Source organism: Scatophagus argus, chromosome 14 (genome assembly GCF_020382885.2).
Source record: "Scatophagus argus isolate fScaArg1 chromosome 14, fScaArg1.pri, whole genome shotgun sequence".
Lineage (NCBI taxonomy): Eukaryota > Metazoa > Chordata > Actinopteri > Scatophagidae > Scatophagus > Scatophagus argus.
In genome coordinates, this window is record NC_058506.1 from 21,539,219 (window position 1) to 21,563,104 (window position 23,886).

The following is a 23,886-nucleotide window of genomic DNA, read 5'->3' on the forward strand; positions in this document are numbered from 1 at the left end:
AGACCAGAATGTGCCGTCGACCGCCGCTGATTGATTGAATATGCTGAGTGATCTGTCGCAGACCCTCAGATAGTCCACTTTGACCTGACTTGTCGGTTGCTTCTGAGTTATCAGCCTCAGCCAGCGAAGTGTTGATGTGAGCCTGAGAGACGAAGGTGACTAAACTCCTCATCCTGGGTGATGAGGCCCTCCTGACTTCCTCGGCTTCCTGCTACTGAGCTGCAAACGCTTCTTCGTGCATAAGGAATTCGGTAATCTGCTGTGTTTTTGCACTCAGTCAGTTGGTGATGAATATGTTCTGTCCAACCCGAGTATTTCCTGTCTGGCTATGAAATGAGATGTACCTGAACAACTGAGCACATCCATGTATGCATTTCATTATATCTAATCTGCAAATTGAAATATTTATGTGAGCGTGCCAGCTGGAAATAATAGTTCAATAACAAGAAGTACAGAAAACTCAAGACCAGATGAGATATTTGATTCGTGATGCTTTCCTAATCATAACCAAGTGATGTTTGTGTCTAAACCTAAGCAGACCTTGAAAACTTGAATATCGAAACATTAAGAAATGTTAAGTTTAAACACGTCAAATGTAAAGTTTCAGCGTGTCCGTAGTTTGCAGAAACCCGCAGTGCCAGCGTTTATTCTGGCGAGTGAATTGCAATCGGATCTGTGGAACATAAATGTATGTATGAATGAATAATGAAGATATAAATGTATATTTATTTTGTGCTCATATTCTCCTCTACTGCTTCAGCCACAACCTTTAAATCAAACAGACCAAAATAAAGCACTTAACTGTGGGGCAAATTGTATTTATTTTGACTTTAGGAACTCAAAGAGCTCACAAGGAGCACTTAAAGGGACCTTATCAATAGAAACTAAACAGAGTGAAATGAATCCATTGCATCCAGCCAGTGATCATCTTAAAGTCAAAAACATCAATCAAGTTTGTTTTCAGAGAAGCTCTAAAGCGTGCTTTCACTATAAAGGAGCTGCATCAGGCCGAATAATGAGGTGCATCTGTGGTTATTGGTCAACAGGAAAAAAGCGAGAGGACAAAAGCAGCTGCGTGCTGAGGAGCAGTGAAGGACTGGTGCTGCACTGAACAACCGTCCTCCACTACAGTGAACAGTGAACACGCCAGACGACAACTGACACTCGTTCCCTTTCTTCTCTTTCATGTTGTTGCCAGGATCTTACAACAAGCCTACTTTTGCACGAGACTCAAGAAAACGACTTTCGTTTGAACAAAATCCCTCAAATCCAGTGCTTGATTACTGTGCCCTTCTTAAGAGAATCAAATTTCAATAATGACCCAAGCTTCAGATATGATGCAGCATCTTCATGTTTCTACACACAAAGAGCTTCAGTCCTTCTCGTGTTACATTCACAGCGTTTGACGTTTGCTGTCACCTCAGCAGTGCTGGCGGTTTCCAGCGGCTGGCGCTGCGAGGCTCACTCTTTCTGAACGTGAGTGCTTATTGTTGCGTGGCTCTCGAATCTGCTGAGGACCGTGGCTGAAGTATCCGTCACATGACCTTCGCTCCGCTGTGATGTGATGCTGTGGAGCATCCGTGGCAGGTTCCACAGTGCTGAATTAGGTGATCAATCTGTTTTTTGCTCTTCCTTTGTGCTTTTGCATTTCTTTGACATATTTATTAAAAAATAACAGTGGCAGTGGTTTGTATAGAGAATTAAGTTGGTTTGTAACTTATGCAGCCTTGCATAAAAACACAATAAAACTAAATCAGTCCCAGCTGCTCCCAGGTTTAAGATGTCGATAATGAATGTGAAGACTCTGAACATCTTGCTCTTATATTTTTGACTTGCTTGCTTAAGTCAAGTTTTACATGCTTGATCCATTTGGCTTTAAATGTTCAAACTACAGGATAAATCACATGTTTTAAAAGGAACTTCAGACGCCATGGAGGATGGATCAGCTGCACTGTTCTCCCCCAGCTGACCTGCTCTGCTTTGCTGCCTCTTAAACACCAGCACAGTTTCAGTGAATGGACTGTGAATGGTTGAGTATCCATACTTGACTTTTCCTATAGGACCGCCTAACCATTAAGCCTGTTTGGCTGGAGGCTGCCGTGTGCATTCAAACAGCTGGAAGGAGGGCAGTGTCGCTCACCTTTCACGGCCATACTGTAACACAGCCGTTTGACATGAGACAGCCCCCTAGGTGTCTCACTTTCTTAGTGTTTGTACGGAGCGGAGAGCTGCGCCGGCTGCCCGCCTGCCTGCTGCTGCTCGTCTGGCTGACTGGCTGCGTTGACGTCAGCGCCGTGTTGATTTGCTAAGGCGAGAGAAGAAAGGAGTTAGTGCGTGTTGAGAGAGCGGGTACTGCGAACTGCCTTACTATGCTGTAGCCCCACTCCCCCTACACTATACGGAATCAAAACGTGCAACTTAGGTGAGTACCAACCCGGGCTAAACGCAGCTGCAGTTTCCCGGCGACAAGTGCCAGACCCGCTGCTCTGCATGCGTCTACCACTGTTTTGTCTGTGTACTTTCATTCACCATGTGGATGTTTTGATGCATTTATAGCGCTGGGGGTCGTTCTGCTTGTCCCCGTTCAACCTCATGCTGAAGTTAACAGTAAACGCGACTTTGACACGCAAGTTGGATCTGCGCACCGGACTGCTGGCTGGAAACTAGTGTTTACCTGATTGCGCTGCAAGGTGTTGAAGTTTGCATTAACGCACGGTGGTCCATTGTAGAGATGTTAAGGTTGACGTAACCCTCCCTCCCCCCCATCCTCTCGGTCTGGTTTAGTATTCTGGAGATCGCAGCCAGAGGACGTGAGGTCTGGCTGTTTCACCGGGAGCCAGACAACATATGACGCCCCGCTCCATGTGACTTTACTGGAGAAATCGCGTTTGCTCGTTTTGATGGAAATTATGCAATTTTTTAGGCAGCGACACTCTTGCCCGTCCTTGTGTCTCCAGACGCACCAGTGTGGCTCATTTAGCCGTGATGACATCACGATGAGAACTGGGGACACTGGTCTTTAATCTCCAAACAAGCCCCCAATCCACTCAGCTGTACAGTCAGACCACAACTGATTGACAGGCAACTACATGTTTGATCGGTGACCAATAATCGGCTTGCGGTAGCACGCGCAGCACACTGAGAGGTGGGGAACAGATGCAACGGCAAATTGATTTGTTATCGAGACTGTCTGATCTCTCTCTCTCTCTCTCTCTTCCCGCTTTCACTCTTTTTCTCTTATTTCCCGTTCGGCGTCGTCCCTCAGATCATACCTCCTTCTCGCTAACTGCACAGAGCCAGTGTTTGAGCATTTCATCCCGCCTCAAACAAAGTCCACCTGTGCGTTGATCAGGGGAGAGCTGGCTGGAGTCGGCGAGAGACTGTGGCAGCTGTCTGTCTCGGGTATACTTTTTAGCACGCCCGCCGTCTCTGCTTGTCCCCCTAAGAGACGCTATTTCGCTTTGCCGACATTTGTGTCTGTCAGGGTGGCTTGTGGTGCGGAATATTGAACGCTGTGTGTTCTTGTTGTGGCTGGGTCGCCAAGGCGCGCTATGGCAGACAACTCGTGATCAGATTGATTATGCTGCCTTTCCGTGAAGTCGGCCTAATGTGGTTATTGTCAGCGGTCTACATTGTCGCCCAGAGAGAAAATCTCTTCTGGCTTAATGTACTTAATGTCGTCCGTGGTGTTTTGCATAATGCACTCGGCTCTGTGTGATCCGTCTGCTGCGGCTGGCCGCTGTTAACGCTGTCTGGACGCGCGTTGCTCTGCCCTTTTTATTAATAGAGAAGTCACAGACGTGATGAAGTCCACCAAACAGCAACTTTGCATTGTGTCCCGGTGAAGCCGCGGCTCGGGTGGAAGCCCACGGAGCGCGTCGGGCATTGATCGTGCGGGGCCATAAATCGCACCTATTGGCATACCTGTAATAAAGATAATGTCGGGTTTTAGGCTTGACCTCTGTTGACTGAGAGGCTGAGCTCAGTTAGATGAGAACCTGTGGTTTCATCATTAACCACCTCCAATATCGATTGTATCAGTGCCGAAAAAAAACAAACTGTGCAGCGTCCCAAAAGCCGGCAAGAGCAGTTATTTCCCTCCATCCTCACCGCAAACAATAGCTGGCAGCATTATTTATCTCCTGTATTTTCAGATTTTTCACTGTGTGATTTTAGGATTTTTAGGCGAGCTTTCAGATTTGGGAATTATTGACATTCTTCTGTTTTTGGTCGTCCACAGCCGGAGGGCTGAGGATGTTTCCTCCTTTCCCCCCGCGTCTCTCTGTGCGTATTGTTCCTCAGGACGAGAGGAAAGAAAAAAGTGCTCACAAACTTCTCTTTTTATTCCTTATTTTTATTTTCGCGAATATTACACCCTTGAAAACGAATCTGAAGAGTCTGAAAATGCTAATTATTTAAAAAAAATTGAAAAATCGAAATGAAAATGTTCCGAATAGAAAATAATTAGATCCCACAAAATTCATCTTGATAAACCTCATATTGAACAGATTTAGTGGGCAGAAATTGGACATCAGTGAGCTCACCAAGGATGTGGGTCAATGGAGGCACTTAGCTGGTAGCCATTCATTCATTCATTCATTCATTCACTCATTCACTGAGTGTATATAGTGGCACTACTGTTTTTTAATTGTAATGAAGAAAGCATTGTCTCAGTGTAGGTCAAATTAATTAGTTGAATAATCATGTTAACAGGACTCACAGAGAAAATCATTAAAGTATATACAGCAGAGTGTCTATTTAAATTAAGCCTCACTTCATTATTTTAGCATAGGTCAAAGTATGCTGTGGATGTGAGGTGGGGGAACATGTTGCCCCGTTGACTCGGATAATCGAGTTAACAGCAGTCACAGAGACGATCATTCATTTGGATATTCAACAGCAGTGGCTGAAAACAGAGCAGGATGTTTGGTGCCCAAGCGTTCTGTGCTTTTGCCTCGTCCTGCTTTCCTTTCCATCCATTTCTGGCTGCCGCTCTCTGCTCCCGTCTGTGATGGGAATACTGAGTAAGATGCTATTTAATTTCAGAAAGGCTGCTGACGGTCTTTGTGAGCCAAGCGGCAGTGAAAAACCACAATTCACACTTGTTTAGCTGCGTGTACATCCCCATCAGATAGCCAAATGAAGACATCTTTTTAACATAACATATGTTCGTCTGATTGGTATGCAGGGTGAGCCTGTTGGATGCCTCACAAATTGTCTCCCTTCAGAAATCTACAGTCAATACTCTCCGCTGATTTTTAAGAACAATGCCTCTGCTCACAGTGTTTACCATCCCTGCAGGATATTTTTGCAATTTGAGACTCCACTGACTTCACACTCACCATTTACAGAATAAATGGTGATATACTGTAGATACATTTATTGACAAATTAATTAGGTCTTGATTTTCAAAATGTGACTGATGAATGTGCTTTGTGTACTTTTGTGAAAGATGGCACAAATCAGGAATCTTGATTGAAATTTTTGGCATTTTTTGCATTTCCTTCTGAAAAGGATGTTTGTTTGTCAAATGTTTGAAAGAAAAGAGGATTGTGGATTTGCTGTGCTCGAAAACATACTCGGCAAGCAACATTTCTGCTGTTGCGTCAGAATTTACCAGAACTGAGATTTTTTTTTTTCCCGTTCTGTTTCTCCATCCAGGTTTCCTCTTGTTTACAAAGATAGCTAAAAACGCTGCTGAGTGGGGAAGGCAAGCCTCATGAGTCGGCCTCGTGGATTGCATCGACATAATGGATTTAACTAAAATGGGTATGATCCAGCTCCAGAACCCCAACCATCCCACCGCCCTGCTGCAGAAGGCCAACCAGATGCGTCTGGCCGGGACTCTGTGTGACGTGGTCATCATGGTGGACAGCCAGGAGTTCCACGCTCACCGGACTGTGCTAGCCTGCACGAGCAAAATGTTTGAGATCCTCTTCCACCGCAGCAGCCAGCATTACACCCTGGACTTTCTTTCACCAAAGACTTTTCAGCAGATTTTGGAGTATGCTTACACTGCCACGCTCCAGGCCAAGGTGGAGGACTTAGATGACCTTCTGTATGCAGCAGAGATCCTGGAGATTGAATACTTGGAAGAGCAATGTCTCAAGATCCTGGAAACCATCCAGTCCTCAGACGAGAATGATGCAGAGGTCAATGTTAATGACGGGAGCACAGAAGAGGATGATGAGCGCAAAGGCCACAATGGAGCAAAGAACTCCAAAAAGCATTCCATGGAGAGTTCCTATCTGTCAGGTACCCAGCAAGACTCCATCATGGCTGCCATGGTGGACCAGAGTCCCTCGGTCTCCACCTCTTTTGGTGTCTCCACCCTGAGCCCCACCAAAGCCGCCGTGGATAGCCTGATGAGCATCGGCCAGTCTCTGCTCCAGCAGGGCTTTGGGGCTGAACAAATTGTCCACGGTAACTCCCACCACCTGATGACTGAAGTCAAGACTGAAATGATGCAAGTGGACATGGGTGGCAACGGTCACGAAAGCCCTCCGAACATGGAGTCCAGTGCCTCCAGCAATGGAGAGCGGAGTGGGGAAGACAGAAACCGAGACGGCCCAGGAACCCCAACCAGGAGCAGCGTAATCACCAGTGCCCGCGAGCTACATTACGCACGGGATGAAGGCATGGGCGACCCTCAAGCTGAAGTCAGCCAGATGGGTTTGGATGCAATGGCCGGGATGACAGAGAAACACCTGGCCTCGCTGTACTCCCTACCTGTCAATCACAAATCAGATGCCATCATGTCTATGCCGGCATCCATGGCCTCAGCTCTCCCTATGTCCCCAGCCCTGGCTATGTCTATGGACTTCAGTGCCTACGGGGGACTCCTGCCTCAGAGCTTCATCCAGAGAGAATTCTTCAGCAAGCTCGGGGAGCTGGCAGTGGGCATGAAACCAGACGGCAGGAGCCAGCCTGAACGTTGCAATGTTTGCGGTGCAGAACTACCGGATAACGAAGCTGTGGAGCAGCACAGGTAAGCCAGGTTTTATTTTGAGTAGCTGCTTGCTAATTATTTCGACCTTGAAATTTTCCTTCTCATCCTTTCAACGCCTTTTTTTTTTTTTTTGATGAATCATATGTTTTAACGGTTGATGTAAGATTACTTGGGCACTGTGTGTAGCAGAGAGTGAAAATCCTGAATGATTTGCTTTACTGATAATATTATTGCTGTGGGTAATAGCGGCTCAGTTTCAAGGCTTTCTCAGGTGTAAGTCAGCAGTTTTTGACTAAGGAATCAAAGAATATGATAATGATAATGGAGAACAGAGGAAATGAATAGTGTTGTTTTCCTCTGGCTTTCTTATGCTAATGCCATTCATTGTGTGTGCCAGTGATTATAACTTAAAAAAAAACCCCATCCACACTATCTGTAATATACGAGTAAATGTTTGCCCTCTGACAGACACAACGTTTAGCTCGTTTAGCTCTGTGTGGCTCACATGCACAGATTCACTCCTTCAACACCCGCCCAGCCTGCCCAGGTGACTGCCAAAGCAGTGCTGTCCTAACATTGTCTGAGGCCATTACTCACATCTCACAAGATGTGGGCGGCAGCTATCACACACACTTACCAAAGTGGTACCCCCCCTCATCCTGGAGCCCGATCACCTCCCCTTTCCAATAACTGCACAAGGGGGGCCCTTATTAGCTTGATAATTGGAGTAGACGGTCAGCCCAGGAAATGAGTTGTGAACGTGAGCCCTGAGACAGGGAGGTGGTTGTAGGACGGGGGAGCGGCCGTAAACCAGAGCAGCACAATTTCAGTCGATGTGTATAAATAAATCTGAATGTCTGGGATCGCTCAAAACACTGAAGCTCACCTCTAGAATTTTTTCAGAACTGCATTTTGTGTCATAGTATGTTATTGCATTTCTATCTCTGCATCAGAATGAGCCCAGTGAGAGCACAAGCACCTCGAGGAATGTACTTGCCTCACTTCTGTGTTGATTTTTGCCCCATCAGAATGTTGTGTGTGATTTGTGACTGGACACCTTTTCCTACTTGAAGCCTGCCTTCTCACCCCGTAATGTTTGCTCAAATCAATAAGAATGCACGGTGGTTAAAGTTCACTTGAGGAGGTGAACTCCATCGCCCATCCCCTCATGCGTGAGCCGGTATGTTGGTATGCATGGCTGAGAGCTGGACTGATTCAGTCTGAATCCGTCAGTGTGTTGTCTTTACAAAACACAAAAATGTCTCAGAGTGTCTTTTCCCCAAACGAGAAGTGACCTTCATTTGTGTCTTACACTGTGTTACTGTGCAGTGTTTTTTACTCCACTGCATGCGGGTGGAGAAGTCAGCTGCTTTGTAGTTTTGTGGTGTTGTTGGCAGTTGCATTTTAAAGTGTACAAATTTGCGTGGCCTTCGTGATGAGCACTTATTATTCACTGAATAAAAGGGGAATTTCTACATACAGTAAGTCCAAATGTCTTTTAAAAAATGAATTGTGAGCTGCTTGTTCTTCTCATGCAGCAACGGCTTTGAAATACACTATGGCATCTGTGTACGACGTATTAATGTAGCATCGCTGTGTTAAAGGACAAGCTGCACCGTCTCTGTCTTGAGAAAAGTCTGGCGTGTGAAATGGTTGCCTGTGTTTCAAGAGGAATTTCATCAATTCGCTCAAGCTGGGAAATCTTGTATCAAAGGAGATTTCCAAACCGTTTCATGCATTGATCTTCCCGCTTCGCCCCATAGCATACTAATGGGTTAATTTAGACTGGTTGATACACCGACACGACACTGTTTAATATTGTACGCGCTGTCCTGACAGCCTCCTGAAGTGTAGAAATCAAACATTGCATCATCTGCTGTCTGCTTTGCCATCCGCACATGAAAGGTCTGCTGTGCTACCCTGAGATGCTTGATAAATCAGACGCTCCTCGTGTCCTCGCAAATTCCAATGTGGGTCATTTGATAGCATATCAAGTCCAGGCTTTTTTTCCCCGTGTGCAGCCTGTCAAGCTGCCCAATTCTTTTGATGTCAATATAAGATGTTTTATTTCAGACGAGCGGAGTCGTGTTCCCTCTGACTAATTACACATCATTTCCCCACAGCCACTGTGTCAGGGTCACTGCTGCCTCTGCAACAAACACATAAAAAAGTTGGCAGAGTTCACTTGGTGCAGGCAGGTCAAGTCAAACATGAGTGTAATTGTTTCCAGATGTGGCACAGGTCGTTGGTGTGAGGTGTCTGTGTGTGTGTGTGTGTGTGTGTTAAAATGAATGCGCCACAAAGTGCCCACTTCCTGTATAAATTTAGTCTCTGCTCTCTTTCATTCCTCTGTGCCCTGGATTATATCATAAAGACCACCCTACCCAGACTCAATACATTGTATGTGGGCGCCACAAGTGGTGTGTGTGAGGAGTCGCCTAGACAAAGACACAATGTGTGAGCACAAGAGATGCCACCTGAAAGTAGAGCTGCCCATAGCAATCTTTATTTTATACAGATCAAACTCCAGCACCACACGTCAAAAGCTTTCATTGAACATCTGGTGACATTCGGAAATAAAGTAAAAAAGTAATCATTACCTGTTTTCAGATCACATGATTTCCCAATCAAAACAAAATTTGGATCATTTTAAATTTTTATTTTAATTATTTTATTTAACTTATTACATGCCCACTTATGTTTAAACAACATGTAGTATTAACATTAAAGTAAGGCACGTAGACGTGATGTGCAGCCCCATCCTGAGGTTATCTTCCAAAAAAACCTGTGAAACTAAATGAAAGGTCGCACTTCATTGATGCCATAGAGCTTCTGTTGACTGCAATCCCCGTCTGACCACGAGAACTTTCCTCCCCGTCTCTCCTCCAGCAGCTCACCCCACCACCTCCCCACTGACAAGACCCAGATTTATTCCTTAAAGGAAGCCCAGGGTGAGTGTTGTTACTGCTTCCGCGAGACAGGATTACAGCAATATTTTAGTAACCCTTGCACTGAGAAAATAATCAACACAGGAAGGGCCTGAGTGATTATTGGGAAAATAAATGCATGATGCAGGGGGCTAATTCTGCAGTAGCGGGGGAAAGAAGGAAAAAAAAAAACCCTCCACTGCTTGGTATTCCAAACACAGCATCCAATTCACGGGAACTAGCCTTGGGTTTATCTCTTTCACTTAATCGTCCATTCTCATGCAAATGACTGACCCTCGCTGTAATGTACATCACATAAGTGAAAACAGAGCCTATTTTAAAAGAGAGCTTTTCCGGCATATAGCCGTTAAACATTACTGATTACTATCAATGCTTAACTCGAAGTCTTTTCATGAAACAGCTTTGTTGTTTTTGTTTTTGGTTTTTTTTTAAGGTGGGGAGGGGCTGAATGAGACAAGTCAGTGAATTCACTCCTCTGCTCTGTGTTTTTGCTCATGCTATTTTTGTTATTGATTGAAGTATTGGGGTACAGGGTGGGAATGGTGGAAATAATCACCCGTGCATTAACCTCCGCACGAGCACACACTCATGTGTTCATTACTTTTCACACACATTTCCCCCCCAGCAGCAGCAGCCAGCGCTCACTCTTCCATTTCCTCTCCTTTTGTGGCAAAGGGGTGCGGAGGGCGCTCTAATACCCCGGGCCCCAGGTGTTTAAACAGTGGGCCCAAGGTCCTTATCTGTGCATATCAGAGTGGGACAGATAACCCCTGGCGCTCCTCCTCAGTAAACCAAGAGCAGATTGAGTGCAGATAGCAGCTCATAGCGTTTGTTGCAGGTGATAACGATGTATGCACACATACATATCCTCTGCACACTGAGGCCAGTGGATGGTATACAAGTTGATGGTATACACACTGACACTTGTGCGCTTCGGCCACTATCAACCATTAACCGAAACGTTCGCACCGTGAGCAACGGAGTGGTTGGGTTCAAATGGCCACTGCGATTGCAAGTTGTGTAAGTGGCAGCAAAAGTCTGGTGGATGCAGACTTCAAAAAATCTCTACTTGCTAAAGATTTTATTAAGAAAAAAAAAATCCTAATTTATCTGTTGGAAATGCAAATCGTGTTATGTCACTTTCTCTCGTGTGTCACAAGCTCTCCACTAAGGAAATACTAAAGCGTAAAGAAGGGATTTACTGCAAGTTTGCTTGGCTGACAGGCGTCTCAGCCATTCACAGCCAGTGCTTGTTTCCACTTCCTCATCCTTTCACAGTGAGACCGAAATTTCCACCCTCGTTGCCCAAATTAGCTTTCTGTTGCACCATTGTCTGCCAAAAGATGTTTTGCCAAATTGATACAAAGAAGTGACAGTAAATAGTAAAACCAGTCAAAAAGCTGCAAATAGCTGCTGCTATCATCGAACAGCTCTGACGTCTGAAACGCTCACCTGAAGCAACAATGTCGTCATATACAGCACTGAAGGTGCAGAGCTGACAAGTAACCACGAGGGGATCTGTGTGTGAAAAGAATGACTTCTCGGACTGCACATGTGCAAAACAACCTAACATGTTCTTACAGATTTGATTTCTATTGCGCAGAATTGTGTGCGTCCACTTCCTTATAGCTACTTATATTCTGGAGTATATCGGGGATCTTAGGTTTCCGCAATTTCAGGAGGTGTTTCTCGGCAAAGGAGGAAAGAACCGTGCTAACATTTTGGAAAAATGAAGGATAATAGTATGTGTTTTCAAGTGTGTTGTCAGATGTCTGAGTCATCCAGTCCAAATACAGTATACTGCCCTCCGTCCGCGATAAAACAAGCCAAACTAAAACTAAAGCAGCTTCAAGCTTACGATCCGAACCTGTAAAAGTGCACCAGCGTTTTCCTGGGTCGTGAAAGAAGCCCAGCAACAAAGCATCCATTACATGGCAGTGGATTACCCTCTATTTGAAATCACTCAGTGAGCTAAGTCTCCCCGGCTTGCACTCAGAGGTACAGTACATGTTGATGTAATAATCCAATGCCACAAAAAGCCTCACTCCACGAAAACACCTCTCCAAGAAATACCTCAACCACAGACAACAGCAGAGAGCTTATTCAGGTCTGGCTGCCACACCGGCTCTCTTTTTATCCTCACACAGGTGCTTTTTTTTTTTTTTTTGCCCTTACTGGAGTTACGGCGTTGGTTTATGCCCCTGAGGAACTGGCGCTTTGTCGGGGCCCACGGTGATAGCTGCAGCCAAGGCAGCTGCTGGCTGAGGCCCAATTATAGACAGACTTTAAAAGGCTGTGGTTGAACCGTAAAGATTTACACCGCCATCGTTCTGATCTCAGATCTGGGCTCTGTCCTCACTGTCAGGATAGGGAGATGTATCGATTAAAGACTTAACACAGGGGGCTACATCATGTGGAATGGACTATACACAGCCGCATACATGCACACAGACACACACACAAACCTTTAGCACAGATCAAGCATTTTTTTGTCTTGCAGTGTCATCAGGTGGCAGGTCATCATCTTAATATCTAGACAGTGGCTGTGGCAATGAAGGGAAGTGATCTAATCAGCGCCTGATTAGATCGCCTCCCTCCCTGAGATAAGAGTGGAGGGAGGTGCTTGTGCAATAAAAGTTAGCAGCTTGACTTGGTGCAACCAGCTGCCTCTGTGTGGCTAACAGCACTCGGCAGACATGGCCTTTGCTGATGCGGTCTGGCAGAGGCTGCCATGAAACGAACACACTGAGGCCCCTATCTTTTGTCCCTGTGGGGGCCTTGTGGTCTGGAGGGAGGGATAAGGATAACATACAGTACTGGAAGTTGGCCTTGTGTCTGTCCATGCGAGCGTGTTTTTTTTTTGTTTTGTGACGGGGTGTGTTGGGGGGCTCAGGGGGGAGCGCTAATTACAGCCAGTTATCAGGTGACATGCAAATGTGTTATCGGCCTTAACTTCCTGATGTGTATCTCTACTCCCAGAGGCTGCTGTGAGTATTGGCAGGGGACGAGGTTGTGCCACGGTTTCTCTGTAAATACACAGCGGGCGCATTTCAAAAGGGAGGATTCTTTAGAGCTTAGCTTTGCCTGTTTTTTAAACTTTATTAGACTTATCTGACCTTGGTCTCTTCGGAGACTTTTTTCTCTCTTTTTTTTTTACTGTATTAAGGTGCATGCATCACTGTCAACTTTTCCATTAAAAAGGAAAAAAAGTCAATAGAATTAGAATGATCTGGCCTTAAAGGTGAGTGGGTTTTAGTTCTAGTTCACAGAGCCCTGCCTCTGTTCTCCTGGTCCTGAACACTCAGGGTTCTAATCCCATCGATATCCCATTAGCATCCCCTCTCTGGGTCCCTGCTACATGAAAGAAGATGTGTCGGTTCCCCCTCTCTGATTCTATTGCTCTGGCAGACCGTAGGGAAGACGGCCTCAATGAGCAAATGTGCTAGAGCCAAAGGGCCAACCCAAGTGTGCTCACAAATGTCCTGTGTGTGTGTGTGTGCGTGTGGGTGTGTGAAAAAGCTGCCGCTGCCACCTCAGAGGCCCCCTAGCCTCCCTGGGAAGTATCAAACCAGAGCCCTCTGCGGGCTTCCAGCGAGAGAGCTTCTAATTAGCCTCTTTGTTGCCACTTGAATGGTTTGCCAGAGATTGGCAAGGGGCCCCACTGGAGTGATACCAGCACGCTAAGAAGCTGGTCATAAAAATTACCCCTCATTCTCTCCACCTTCACCTGTCACAAAGGAGCTCTCAGGTAGGAAGCAGCACTGTGTTAGCTTTTAATCCACCTCTTCAGTGCCCAAGGAACCATGTTTGCTCAACAGGTGAGGGCTAGGCTAGCGATAGCTCGCCGCTCGCGAGCTGGGAGGGTCTCTGCAACGAGTAAAGGAAAAATAACTTTAAATAGACTAACACTTACTAATGTGGTCACTTTATGGAGAAGGGCAAATAAGAATTGGTGCAATGATTCGGGCAACCCTTGATGGTACAACACAACCAGAGATTTTAAACACGTCACCTTCCTGGAAAAAGTGAGCCGAGTCGCTAAGACATTCGTTACATTAAAGACGAGGAAAATCGGTCAAGTTAGCCGGAACATAACTAAAATAACTTAACTGTATTAACTCAAGTCAAATTTGTGTTTATTCACAAAAGAAATATTTTAAGTTATGTGCTTAAATTTATCGGTAATTATTTGGTACCTTTAATTAGGTATCAAATTGTTCGGTTTCAGTAGGATGCACACAAATATGGGAACATTTTGACAAATCAATTCAATATGGCAACAGTCTCAATATCATAGCATGAAACTGTTTAGAATTCTCTATTTTAGAAATCATTCTTATGAAGACAACAGTCACAAAAATCACCTTTTGATTTTATGCTGCTTAGCAATTAGCACGTTAGTTTACAGGACACTAGTATCCCATTAGTAATTAATTATTTGATTTTTTTTTCAATATTTTGTATATATATTTATATATGTATATTATATTTTAGTGACTGTCACAGAACAACACAGTGTACGGTCAGTTCTATGATTCATTCACAAATGTGTGCTAATAACACAAGCTATTAGAATTACAGAGTAACCATTTAAAGATGTCACTCTTTCAAATGTCAATCAACAAGCTCGGTTTAGCCCGGAATCGAAGAAAATCAGATTTTATTACCAACGATGAGGGCCTGTGCGTATCACCATGCAGCATCTGACATGCTGCACGGTGAGCCTCGTGGCAGGAGTGCAATGAATGTCAAGGCGACTTGAGGCTTTAGCGCCGACCGACACGTTTTAAGCCTCGCTGTAATCCAGGAGGGATCAGTTGGGTAAATCATGGCATAAAGCTTAAAACCATAATTGATTTATGTATTTGCTGACCGAAGACGCCCAGAGAGATTACCGGAGGGGGAGAGCTGATGATGGATTGGCCGGCCCCCCTCACACAGGCTGCATGCGAGGTGGGGGTTGATTCAATTGAGGGGAGATTTGTCTGCTTGAAGAGCAAGAATGTCTAAAAACAGAGTGAGTCTGAGAATAAATGCATTAGAGGTGCACAAATTCACGCTGCGTTAAAGGACTGTTTCACCACTTTCGAACTGTCGATTTAATCTCCACAAAGGCCCATTCTGAAACGGCTTCTGATATTTTAATTTAGCTAGTTTTAAAATTGTTTTCCGATGTAGAAAATTGTGCTTCCGCAGAGCTGATCAAAATCACAGCTAATTCAGTCGAAGGGTCTTCCATTGACAGCCCGTGTAGTACTGATGAGTCTGATGATGAACGATCAGTCTTTTCACTGTATTCTTGTGATTTGTGTCCCACAAAAAAAATTACTAATTTCTCCAACATGTCCCACAAATCAGTATAAATTTTTATTTCTTTCAAATAGCTACAAATGTACCACCAAAAATATGAGGAAATGTACTCAAGTTTGGCTCAGAAACATTCAAAAGATTCTTCAGTATATCTGCATGCAATGTTAAATAATATGAGGAGACAAAATCAACAACACTCAGAGTACACAACATCAGTTTTTACCCAGAAATCTTCTATGAGCCACCAGCCTGTTTTAAATTAAGAAATGTAGCAACATACAGTATAATATTTTATTTATTTGTTTTCTTAGTTTAGCTGTAGTGGAGAGTCAAATTTAAAATATATATATATATTAAAATCAACATTAAAATAAAAGATAAAAAATTGTGTCGCGGTTTGTAAGCTGACTCGTCAGTGGTGGAAATTTTTATTTAAGTGTTGAACTTACAACGAGACTCTTTCATCACGCTGACCACCGGCTGGAAGATGTCAGAGTATCAGTCTAACCCTAATTGACATCATAATTTCCAGACTGCCACTGATGAGGTGCTTGATAGCAGACAGCATTTAATTGGTCAGATGGTTTTCCTGCCATAATCAGCCCATGAATTTCTCTCCTGACACATTATGAATCCTCTCTTTCTTGTTTACTGCACTGCTGTCAGGCATCTCCAAGGTCTCTCTTGACCGCTCCCAGATTGTTTTGTGTTTGTCTGTTTGTCCCTGGGCCCCGAAAGGCGAGAGTGGGATAGTAAAAGAGGGAAAAAAAGCCATTCCATTTCCTGGACTGATCACTGAAGCGGGTGGCTCTGACATGTCATGACTCAAACAGCATCATTTCTGCCACTCCTGTCTCGCCGCTGACCTTACAAATGATGCTGTAGGCTCCTGCCATATGCCATTAAGCATGGTGTAAAACAGGATGGGGTTTTATCCCCCTCATACGTGCATCAGCACCCAGACACCACCTCTGCAGTTTTCACTCCCAGCTCTCGCCTTCTCGCCAAAGAAAAGCAGATTATGGCGGCAGTTTTCTCTCTGATGGTTTTGTCCATATACTGTCTTTTTTTTTTTTTCCTCTTCCTTCCCTGCTTGTGTTTTATTGCCTCCTGTGAGTGCTGGTCTGAGGCGAGGAGCTGGAGCTTCCCTAACAGGTGTTTGGGTGCTTATCGCCCACGTCTGTGCCCTTATCTCTGGCCCTCAGCTTCCTGCATCCTCTCTCTTGCATGCCTCAGAGTGGGGATATATTTCACTTAGCCTCTGACCCGAAACCTTCCTCTCTATCTTTGTGGGTCTCTCTCCCTCTTCTCTCTCTCTCCTTCACACACACACACACACACACACACAGCTAGAAGGACTGGCTAGCTGATAGACAGGATGAGGCTGTGAGGACATTTCATCGTCATCACCTAACTTGACTCTTCTTCTTCTCTTCTTAGTGCTCACAGCTAGCAAAGGATCCCCAAATGGAAGATCCTGGATAATTAAAGCTGCAGCAAGCATTTATTTTCACAATCACAAAAAGTTTTTCTGTCGATTTTTTTCCAGAGGGGTTCATCAGTGAAAGGTGTCAGGAAATGGTGTCCGTCAGGAAATGCACATCAAAATTTAAGGTCACGCCCTTAAATTTCTTAAATTGCTGGTGTGTGTTTGCCATTTGTTCTTGATAAATTGTTCATTGTTGTTGGTGACTGACTCATCAGTCAACTAAGAATTTCAGCACTAGATTACACATGTTAATTGTGTATCCCCACTAACATGGAAGATAAAAATAACACCTTAAATATAAAAATGTTCACTAATATTTTAGAGTATCGATCAAAACGCAAATCAATTCAGAAAGCTGAATCAGAGTGGAAATGATGAGTGAGCTTTGATGGCGTTTTGTGCCGCGAGTTTGATCCAGCGTTTTGTCAGAGTGATTGGTCTCAGGCTTTAGCCCCACCTTCACATTCCCTCTATCCTTCCCTGCTCCCAAGTCTCACACAAGGACAAAGGCTAAAGTGTCTGAGGGATGGGGTTGGGATGCTGGTTTTGAGGGGGTTGACCCCCTCGGAGGACCTGACAGGGGCCCTTCTTTTTTTTCTTCTCCTTCTTCTTCTAATCCCCATTCTGAGTGGGCACAGAGGGGAGAGAGCCCACAATCTAACACCCATGAGAGAGTCTATTGTGAGCCGTGGGCTCTGTTACAGTAGGATGGATGCAGGGGTCTCAGGCCCAGATAAACGCCGAGGTCAGCCAGGCCCCTGTTATTTACAGTAGGCCCTTTCATTGCCCGAGTGAAACAGGAGCCCATGGTGGAGGTGGAGGAGGTGGGAGGGCTTCAGGGGACGACCACTGTTTGTGCTCAGCCAGGCCTCCACTATAGGTCAAAGAGCACGGGGGGTGGGGCCGCAGGGGTTACAGACCTGACTTTTGTCTGTGTGTTCGGGGGGTTGCTGCTTCATGGGGGAAAAGAAAAGGTGGAGGAGGGTGGTTGGCTTCAGAGAGAAAAGGCGGCAGTGATGACTTGCACACACACACACACACACACACACACTTCATTGTGATGTGACATAACGGAGGGATGTGTAAGAAAACATCAGATCCCAATTTTAAGATCAACTGAACAATGAATTTTTTCCCTATAAATAAATGTCACTCTTTGATTCGCCTGTTAAGTCATCAATCGAGAATTATCACTAATCTATCTTGTTTTTGTATTAAAGAATTGGACACAAAAATGCAGTTGAGGCCCACTTAAGCTCTACTAGATTTTTTTGGTGCAACTTCCAACGTTCAGAGTAACTAGTTACAGCTGAGTAGAGTCGGATATAAAACCTCAGTGCCTTATTGTTATCGACCAAAGTGCTTCCCTAACACTGAGCTACCTTCATTATCTCATCAGATTTGAAATCTTGTTTGTCCCTGAATTTGAAATTAAGATTTTGCCAGTTATAACCTATTTAATTCACGAAAGGTTCTCATGCAGCTGCTTGTGTTTACACATCTACCATTTGAGAGCTTAGGCTTTTTGTGTTAAATTAGAAAATAAATAAAAAAAAAAGTGTTGTTTCGCTGTTAGCACCAGAATGCAGCAATCGTATCAGCACTGTAACCCAGCCCTAAGGCTGATTACCTGCCGGGGGAATTTTTCATTAACGCTGGCTAAACTGACATACAAAATAGTTCTCTTGGAACTCGAAAATTAAAGTCTGGATTTAGATTTAAAAATGAAAAAAAAAAAAAACCTACAGGTGTATTTAGTTGTAAGGCTACACGTGGACTACACGAGGTGATAGTTGTTGCTAGGTTCAAACATTAATATTTTGTCTGACAGAAGCCAGACAGTAAGAATCTTGAGAACCTGCTATGCCTCCCAACAGAAAGAGCAAAGGCAGGGGTGTGAGAATATGATTGGTGCTTTTTTGTCACTGGATTTGCCAGGGTGTTGCTCATAACAGGGAAAATTCAGCACCATCACAAATGGCTGCGTGCTCGCCTCAATTGTCCTGAAATGACTCGTGACCTACATAAGCATCAGCACATAACTTGACCCGCTACAGAAGCTAAAGAAACATACACTCTAAAAGAAGAACAAGGTCTACAACTTGCTGTAACCCAGTGCTTCAGATTCACTCAGTCAGGTCATCTTCATTCCCATGTGACATTCAGTAGGGAAACCCAAATGATATCAGGCAGGTGGGCATGCAAAAAGAAAAAATCTTTCACCTCCAAACTGAAGTATTTGCTTTCAAGTACATTTATTCAGCTTAATCTCATGTGATCCATTAGCAACCTAATTCCTGTTTGTTGGCTTGGGAAATGGGAAGTTGCCAAGAGCCAGCACGAGAAGGAGAACCGGTACCATCTGCCAGAAGACTGAAGCATAATCTTGCCATAATCTTAGTTTCAACCTCCCATATTAGGAGGCAAGGACGGAGGGAAAAGCCCGGAGAGACGTACAATAAGGACAGCAGTCTCCCAGGCATTCATTCGCCGGAACAGATTTTATTATTTTTGCTTGGACAATGACTGAAGGGGTTAAAGGTCAGCAGGCGAGGACTTTACAGATGAAGCGGGGTGCAGTGGGGGTGTGTTCGGGTTTGGTTTGACCCCCCACCTCTCACCCCTATTGTCCTGAGAGAACACAAAGGTTCCTGTCAAACTCTAGTGGTCAGCGCGAAACTCGCCAAGCCACAGCAGCAGACAGTGTGAATCTGGCTGAAGCCACCACCAGTGACCAATCAGGAGACAAAGCGAGAGGCAACGGTTTGTCTTCTCAAACGGCTTTTTCCCAAGACCAGGAAAGACCAGGAAAGAATTGACTTGTTCTCTTTCCAACCTTTAGTCTAGTCTGCATAGTCCACGGTGCCTGTGTAATTTTGAAGTACTTCTACTTTGTTTGAATACTTCATGGGAATGTGCTTTTACTTCAACTCATGGATTTTGACATCTACAGTTACTTGTTACCTTGCAGATTCGTATTTTACATGAATGAATATCATATTTTATCATATTAAAAAATACAATGCAGTTCCCTGAACAACACAAAATATATATTCCTCCCTTTGCACATTTGAATGGAAATTACTTTGCTATTGTTCAGTTTAACAAATCAACAACAACGACAACCTTCAGGAAAACAGTTGTGACAGAAGCCATGTCTTCACCTTGTCAGAAGACGTTGCAGAGTTGAAGGCTGGATGTGAATTGTGATATTTAGCTTTAAAAGAAAAGGAAGGACAACATTTTGCAAAAAGAACCCACACATTTAAATGGAGAATCTTTAACCCTCCACCCATTCATTTCATATATATTTATCGCAGATGAAGGCACCACTGGTTCTAATAAATGCTTTTAAAGGGAGTTGGTCAACATTGCGATCGCCCCCCCAAAAAGCCACATTTCAAAGACAAGCAAAGCTCTGCAGCAGGTATTAATCAACAGCTACTGTCCTCATTCATCCACAGCAACTGCGGCAGCTCTCGTTTAACAACGAGTCCCCGGTTGGAGTCCCGCTGCCATTTTTCACCTTGAAAGAGGAAAAAAAAACAAATGCAAAAAGTAAAAATGTATTGGAGCAGAGAATACAGCTGCGGTGCGAAAAGAGCTTGTTGGGATTACATTTTCTCTGCTTATGTCTTGCTTTCTGTCCCCTAAACGTCCTTGACATATTATGGAGGAGATCAAAAGCCCAGGAGAGAGATGTGGGCTGCATGTGGGTGTCAAGGTACAATGTAGGCTAGAGCAAGAACTTACAAAGGGAAAATGCAGTGTGACGTTCCTTGTCTCCGTCTTCAGCCGGCGTTCTGGTTGATATGTAGTTCACTGAGCTCAGAGTTTTTTCTTGACAGCACAGGAGACTGTAAAGTTGAATAATTGGTTACTCAGTGTTTCTCACATATCTTTTATTATATTTTTTTATTCCTTTTGGACAAAACTAAATATTTGAAGATGTCATACTGCGGCCCAGGAATTTATTTTAATGTTAACTGACTGATTGCTGATGACTAATATAAAAGTATACAAAAGATGCTCGTTTGGGTTTGACATTGTCATACGGAAAATAATTATTTATATATATTTTATATATATATATATATATATATCCAGAATTTTGTGCTCCCTAGAAGAAAACCAAAATTCCTACCCTCAGATGATCAAAAACCTAAATTCTGAACACTTTTTCTGTTTGGATCGTTCTCTACTTATTTGTAGAGACTGTAAAGGCCGGTCTCTCAGCAGGATGGCGGCCGGGCCTGTACAAGCTCTCAGAGGTCAGTGGACAAGGTACAGCTTTCACATGGCCCTGAGGTCCTGACCCCCACCTTTGTTGGTCATATTCACCCCCCTCCTCCCAACAAGTACCGAAGCCCTTTGAGCCGAGCCCTCAACCCCCCGCAGAGCGCGCCCCTTCAGCACATTAATAGTGGCACTGGAACTAATTGCCCAACCTTAGATGTGCTTGAGACCCAGATTGCCTCAGCTGCCAGTGCACCACAAACCCCCCAACACTCCACCCCAAACAGAAGAAAACCTTCAAAAGAAGAATCGCAAAATTGCTGGTTTCTCTTCCCAGTCCTTTGGTAAAACACAGCTCTCTTCAAAGGGCTTCATTTATTTCTGTAAATGTGCATCTATTCAAACTTGTTTTGAAAACATCACCCTCCCTTTTCTCGCCGCGCTTTCGATTTTTGTCTCGCCATTCAGCGATGGCATTGGTTTCGCTTTTATTCCTGCAAGAGGACTGACAAGTACTCACTATGTACCTCGCGCCTTGGCGAGACCTTCCCACACATGCCATCCACCGCCATTTTGTTGCTAACCCCGTCAGTCACCGAATCACCCTTTTGTATTCGGCACACGTATTGCTAATTCTTCCCATCATTCTAAAATATTTTCTCTCAGACTTGCACTTTGAACTACGAATTGCAGCACAGGTGTAAAGAGATGTCTAGCACCAGACTGTTGCTGTTCACACTGTCACGTCTGCCGTCTCCTCGGCTGCATTCAGCATCACCCGAGTTCAAAGAGACGCTGAAAAAGAGGGAAGCAGCCTCAGAGGCGTTTTATGATTTTATTGGGCCAGAGGAAGCATTGTTGGGAAGGTGTTGCACCTTTATCTGTGCTCTGTCTCTCATAATGTCACAACAGACTGTGGCTGTCTGCTCGTCTGGGCTTCCATGTGTCTACATGATGTACTCACACAGCATTTAGTTATAGTGCTACTCAACCGGTGAGGCAATTTTTGTGTTTCTCTGTCCTCTAATGTCCACTTGTCATCAAAGAAGCATGCAGGTTCCTCCAGACCAAAGCTTCTCCCTCAGTATGTCACGTCAGAACAACTAAACACAGGCCAAAATACACCAAACTCATATTGCACGTTGCCAGATGCCTGAGGCACATTAATAAATACAAGCGTAAAATAGTCGAAAATAGAAATACTCAAATATTTGTACTTGAGTACAAAACAGTCATTGTCATCAGCAGTGTTTGTCCTGGTCTCGAGTCAGGATGGGATTCTCACCCTCCCCTGCTTGTTCTTGTCCCCAAGCAAAATGTTGTGTACTTTACTCCCTCTGGGATGCAAGCTTCTTAAAGTTATAAATCTTTCCTAAGAAGCTAATATCACACCTCTCAGTCCCGTATCGACCTTATCAATACTAATAAAGAGACGTTTGAGCACCTAGTCGACTAGTGACAGCGTAATCACTCAACTGTTGTGCACATTTGGCCTGCACTTCTCAGCGGGCCCATCAAGACCTTTGGCTATGAAATACATTCAGTCACATAACGCGCACAAAGGTAATGAAAGATGGACTTGTTAGATCTAAAAACCACTGCAGCAAAGACGAGCTCCTTGAAGAGAAAGGACTCCCTGGATTCCAATTCTTTCATTTCTTGTTTTAAATTTCAAACATTTACTTCCTTTGGTTCTGTGCACGGGAGCTGTGGTCTTCTTTTTAATGTCCTGTGAAGCTTACAAAAACTCTCATTACACACGCAGTCTTCATAAAACTCGACAGCAGCCATGGAAAAGACGGGTAATGTTTTTACTGGAGGAGGGGGGTTCTTGTCCAAAAATACCTATTTTACTGTCTTAATTAATTCAACGAGCTCTTAAAGATTCTAGTTAAACTGCGCAGGAATAGACATTTACACTATGTTGTGCATACCGCCTCACTTTGTTTTCCACCATCCATTTGTACTCGGTTCTGTTTGCGTGCATACCTGTTGCATTACGTTTACGTCTGCTGTTGCATCGTCCCGGCTTCCAAACGTGGACCAGCCTGAGACAAGAGTACTCACATTTCAATCAAACACAGTAAATTCTCTGTGTTCACAGAGTTTTCACAGGATTCAGAGTAAATTAATGCACTGTAATGTATTAGGTTTTTTTTAAAAGAGATTATTGCATGGTTTAAGTTTTAAGTGCTAAATGCAGAACCTTTAATTTGTGCTTACATGTTAATTTGTCAATTTTAGGGGGTTTTTACCCCCTAAAATTCAGGAAAACAATACAGATACTTAAGTATTTCATTTATGTCATTGATGGGGTTCTGTGCCTAAAATCCTGGGTGCAAACCTGACTGTATTTATGCTGACACCACCAGCTCTGTTAATGCTGGTAACGACAGTAAAAGTTGGCGAAGGATGTGTTGGATCCACACAAGCTGAAGAAGTGTTTAATACCTGTGAGAGCAGCACATCGCAGTGCAAATGATACACAAAGGAGCAATGGCTGCAGATGATTATAACTGCCCAGTGTCAGATTAGGTGTGATCCAATGTTCAGGTCGTAATGCGAAATAAAACTTTATATTGAAACCAACACTGATGAAGGTCTTTGAGGCTCAGCGGCTTCTCTCTTTAAAGACGTAAAATAAAAAGAGCTCTTTTCTGAAGTATTCAAGTTATGTCCCTGCTGATAAAAGAGGCTGATTCTTCATCCTGTAGGTGATGTCTAAGCCAAGGTGACTACCACATACCATCAGACTGAATGCAACAACAACATGCCTATGGCTGCGTATGATTCAACAGTAATAGCTAAACTCCTCTGACTCCCAAATGTCTTTGATGCCACACCTTTTCAGTGGTAGAGTGCCTGTCATTTCAAGTATTTCTCACAATTTATGCAGTTGTGATTACAAAGCAACATCCGTCCTTGGTGCACACTTTTTTCTGAGAGCCCAAACT

At 44.2% G+C, this 23,886-nt stretch overlaps 1 protein-coding gene and 1 long non-coding RNA gene across 5 annotated transcripts in view; one reads left to right on the forward strand and one right to left on the reverse strand.

The window, feature by feature from the left end:
- Positions 1–802: 802 nt before the first annotated feature.
- LOC124070284 lies at positions 803–2,799 on the reverse strand. Its single transcript, XR_006845167.1, has 2 exons — positions 2,675–2,799; positions 803–2,305 (listed from the first exon to the last, which is right to left on the reverse strand). It is a non-coding gene; the product is annotated as an uncharacterized LOC124070284 (long non-coding RNA).
- zbtb16a (zinc finger and BTB domain containing 16a) overlaps positions 2,286–23,886 on the forward strand; it is a 132,621-nt gene continuing 111,020 nt past the window's right edge. For 2 of the 4 annotated variants that reach the window (XM_046410040.1, XM_046410043.1), the window contains exons 1-2: positions 2,286–2,422; positions 5,662–6,988. In XM_046410040.1, coding sequence (XP_046265996.1) covers positions 5,751–6,988 — 1,238 coding nt within the window. In that variant the 5' untranslated portion in view covers positions 2,286–2,422; positions 5,662–5,750. Of the gene's footprint in view, positions 2,423–3,012; positions 3,146–3,256; positions 3,403–5,661; positions 6,989–23,886 lie in introns of those variants that run through there. The other 2 variants (XM_046410042.1, XM_046410041.1) reach the window with 2 other exon arrangements.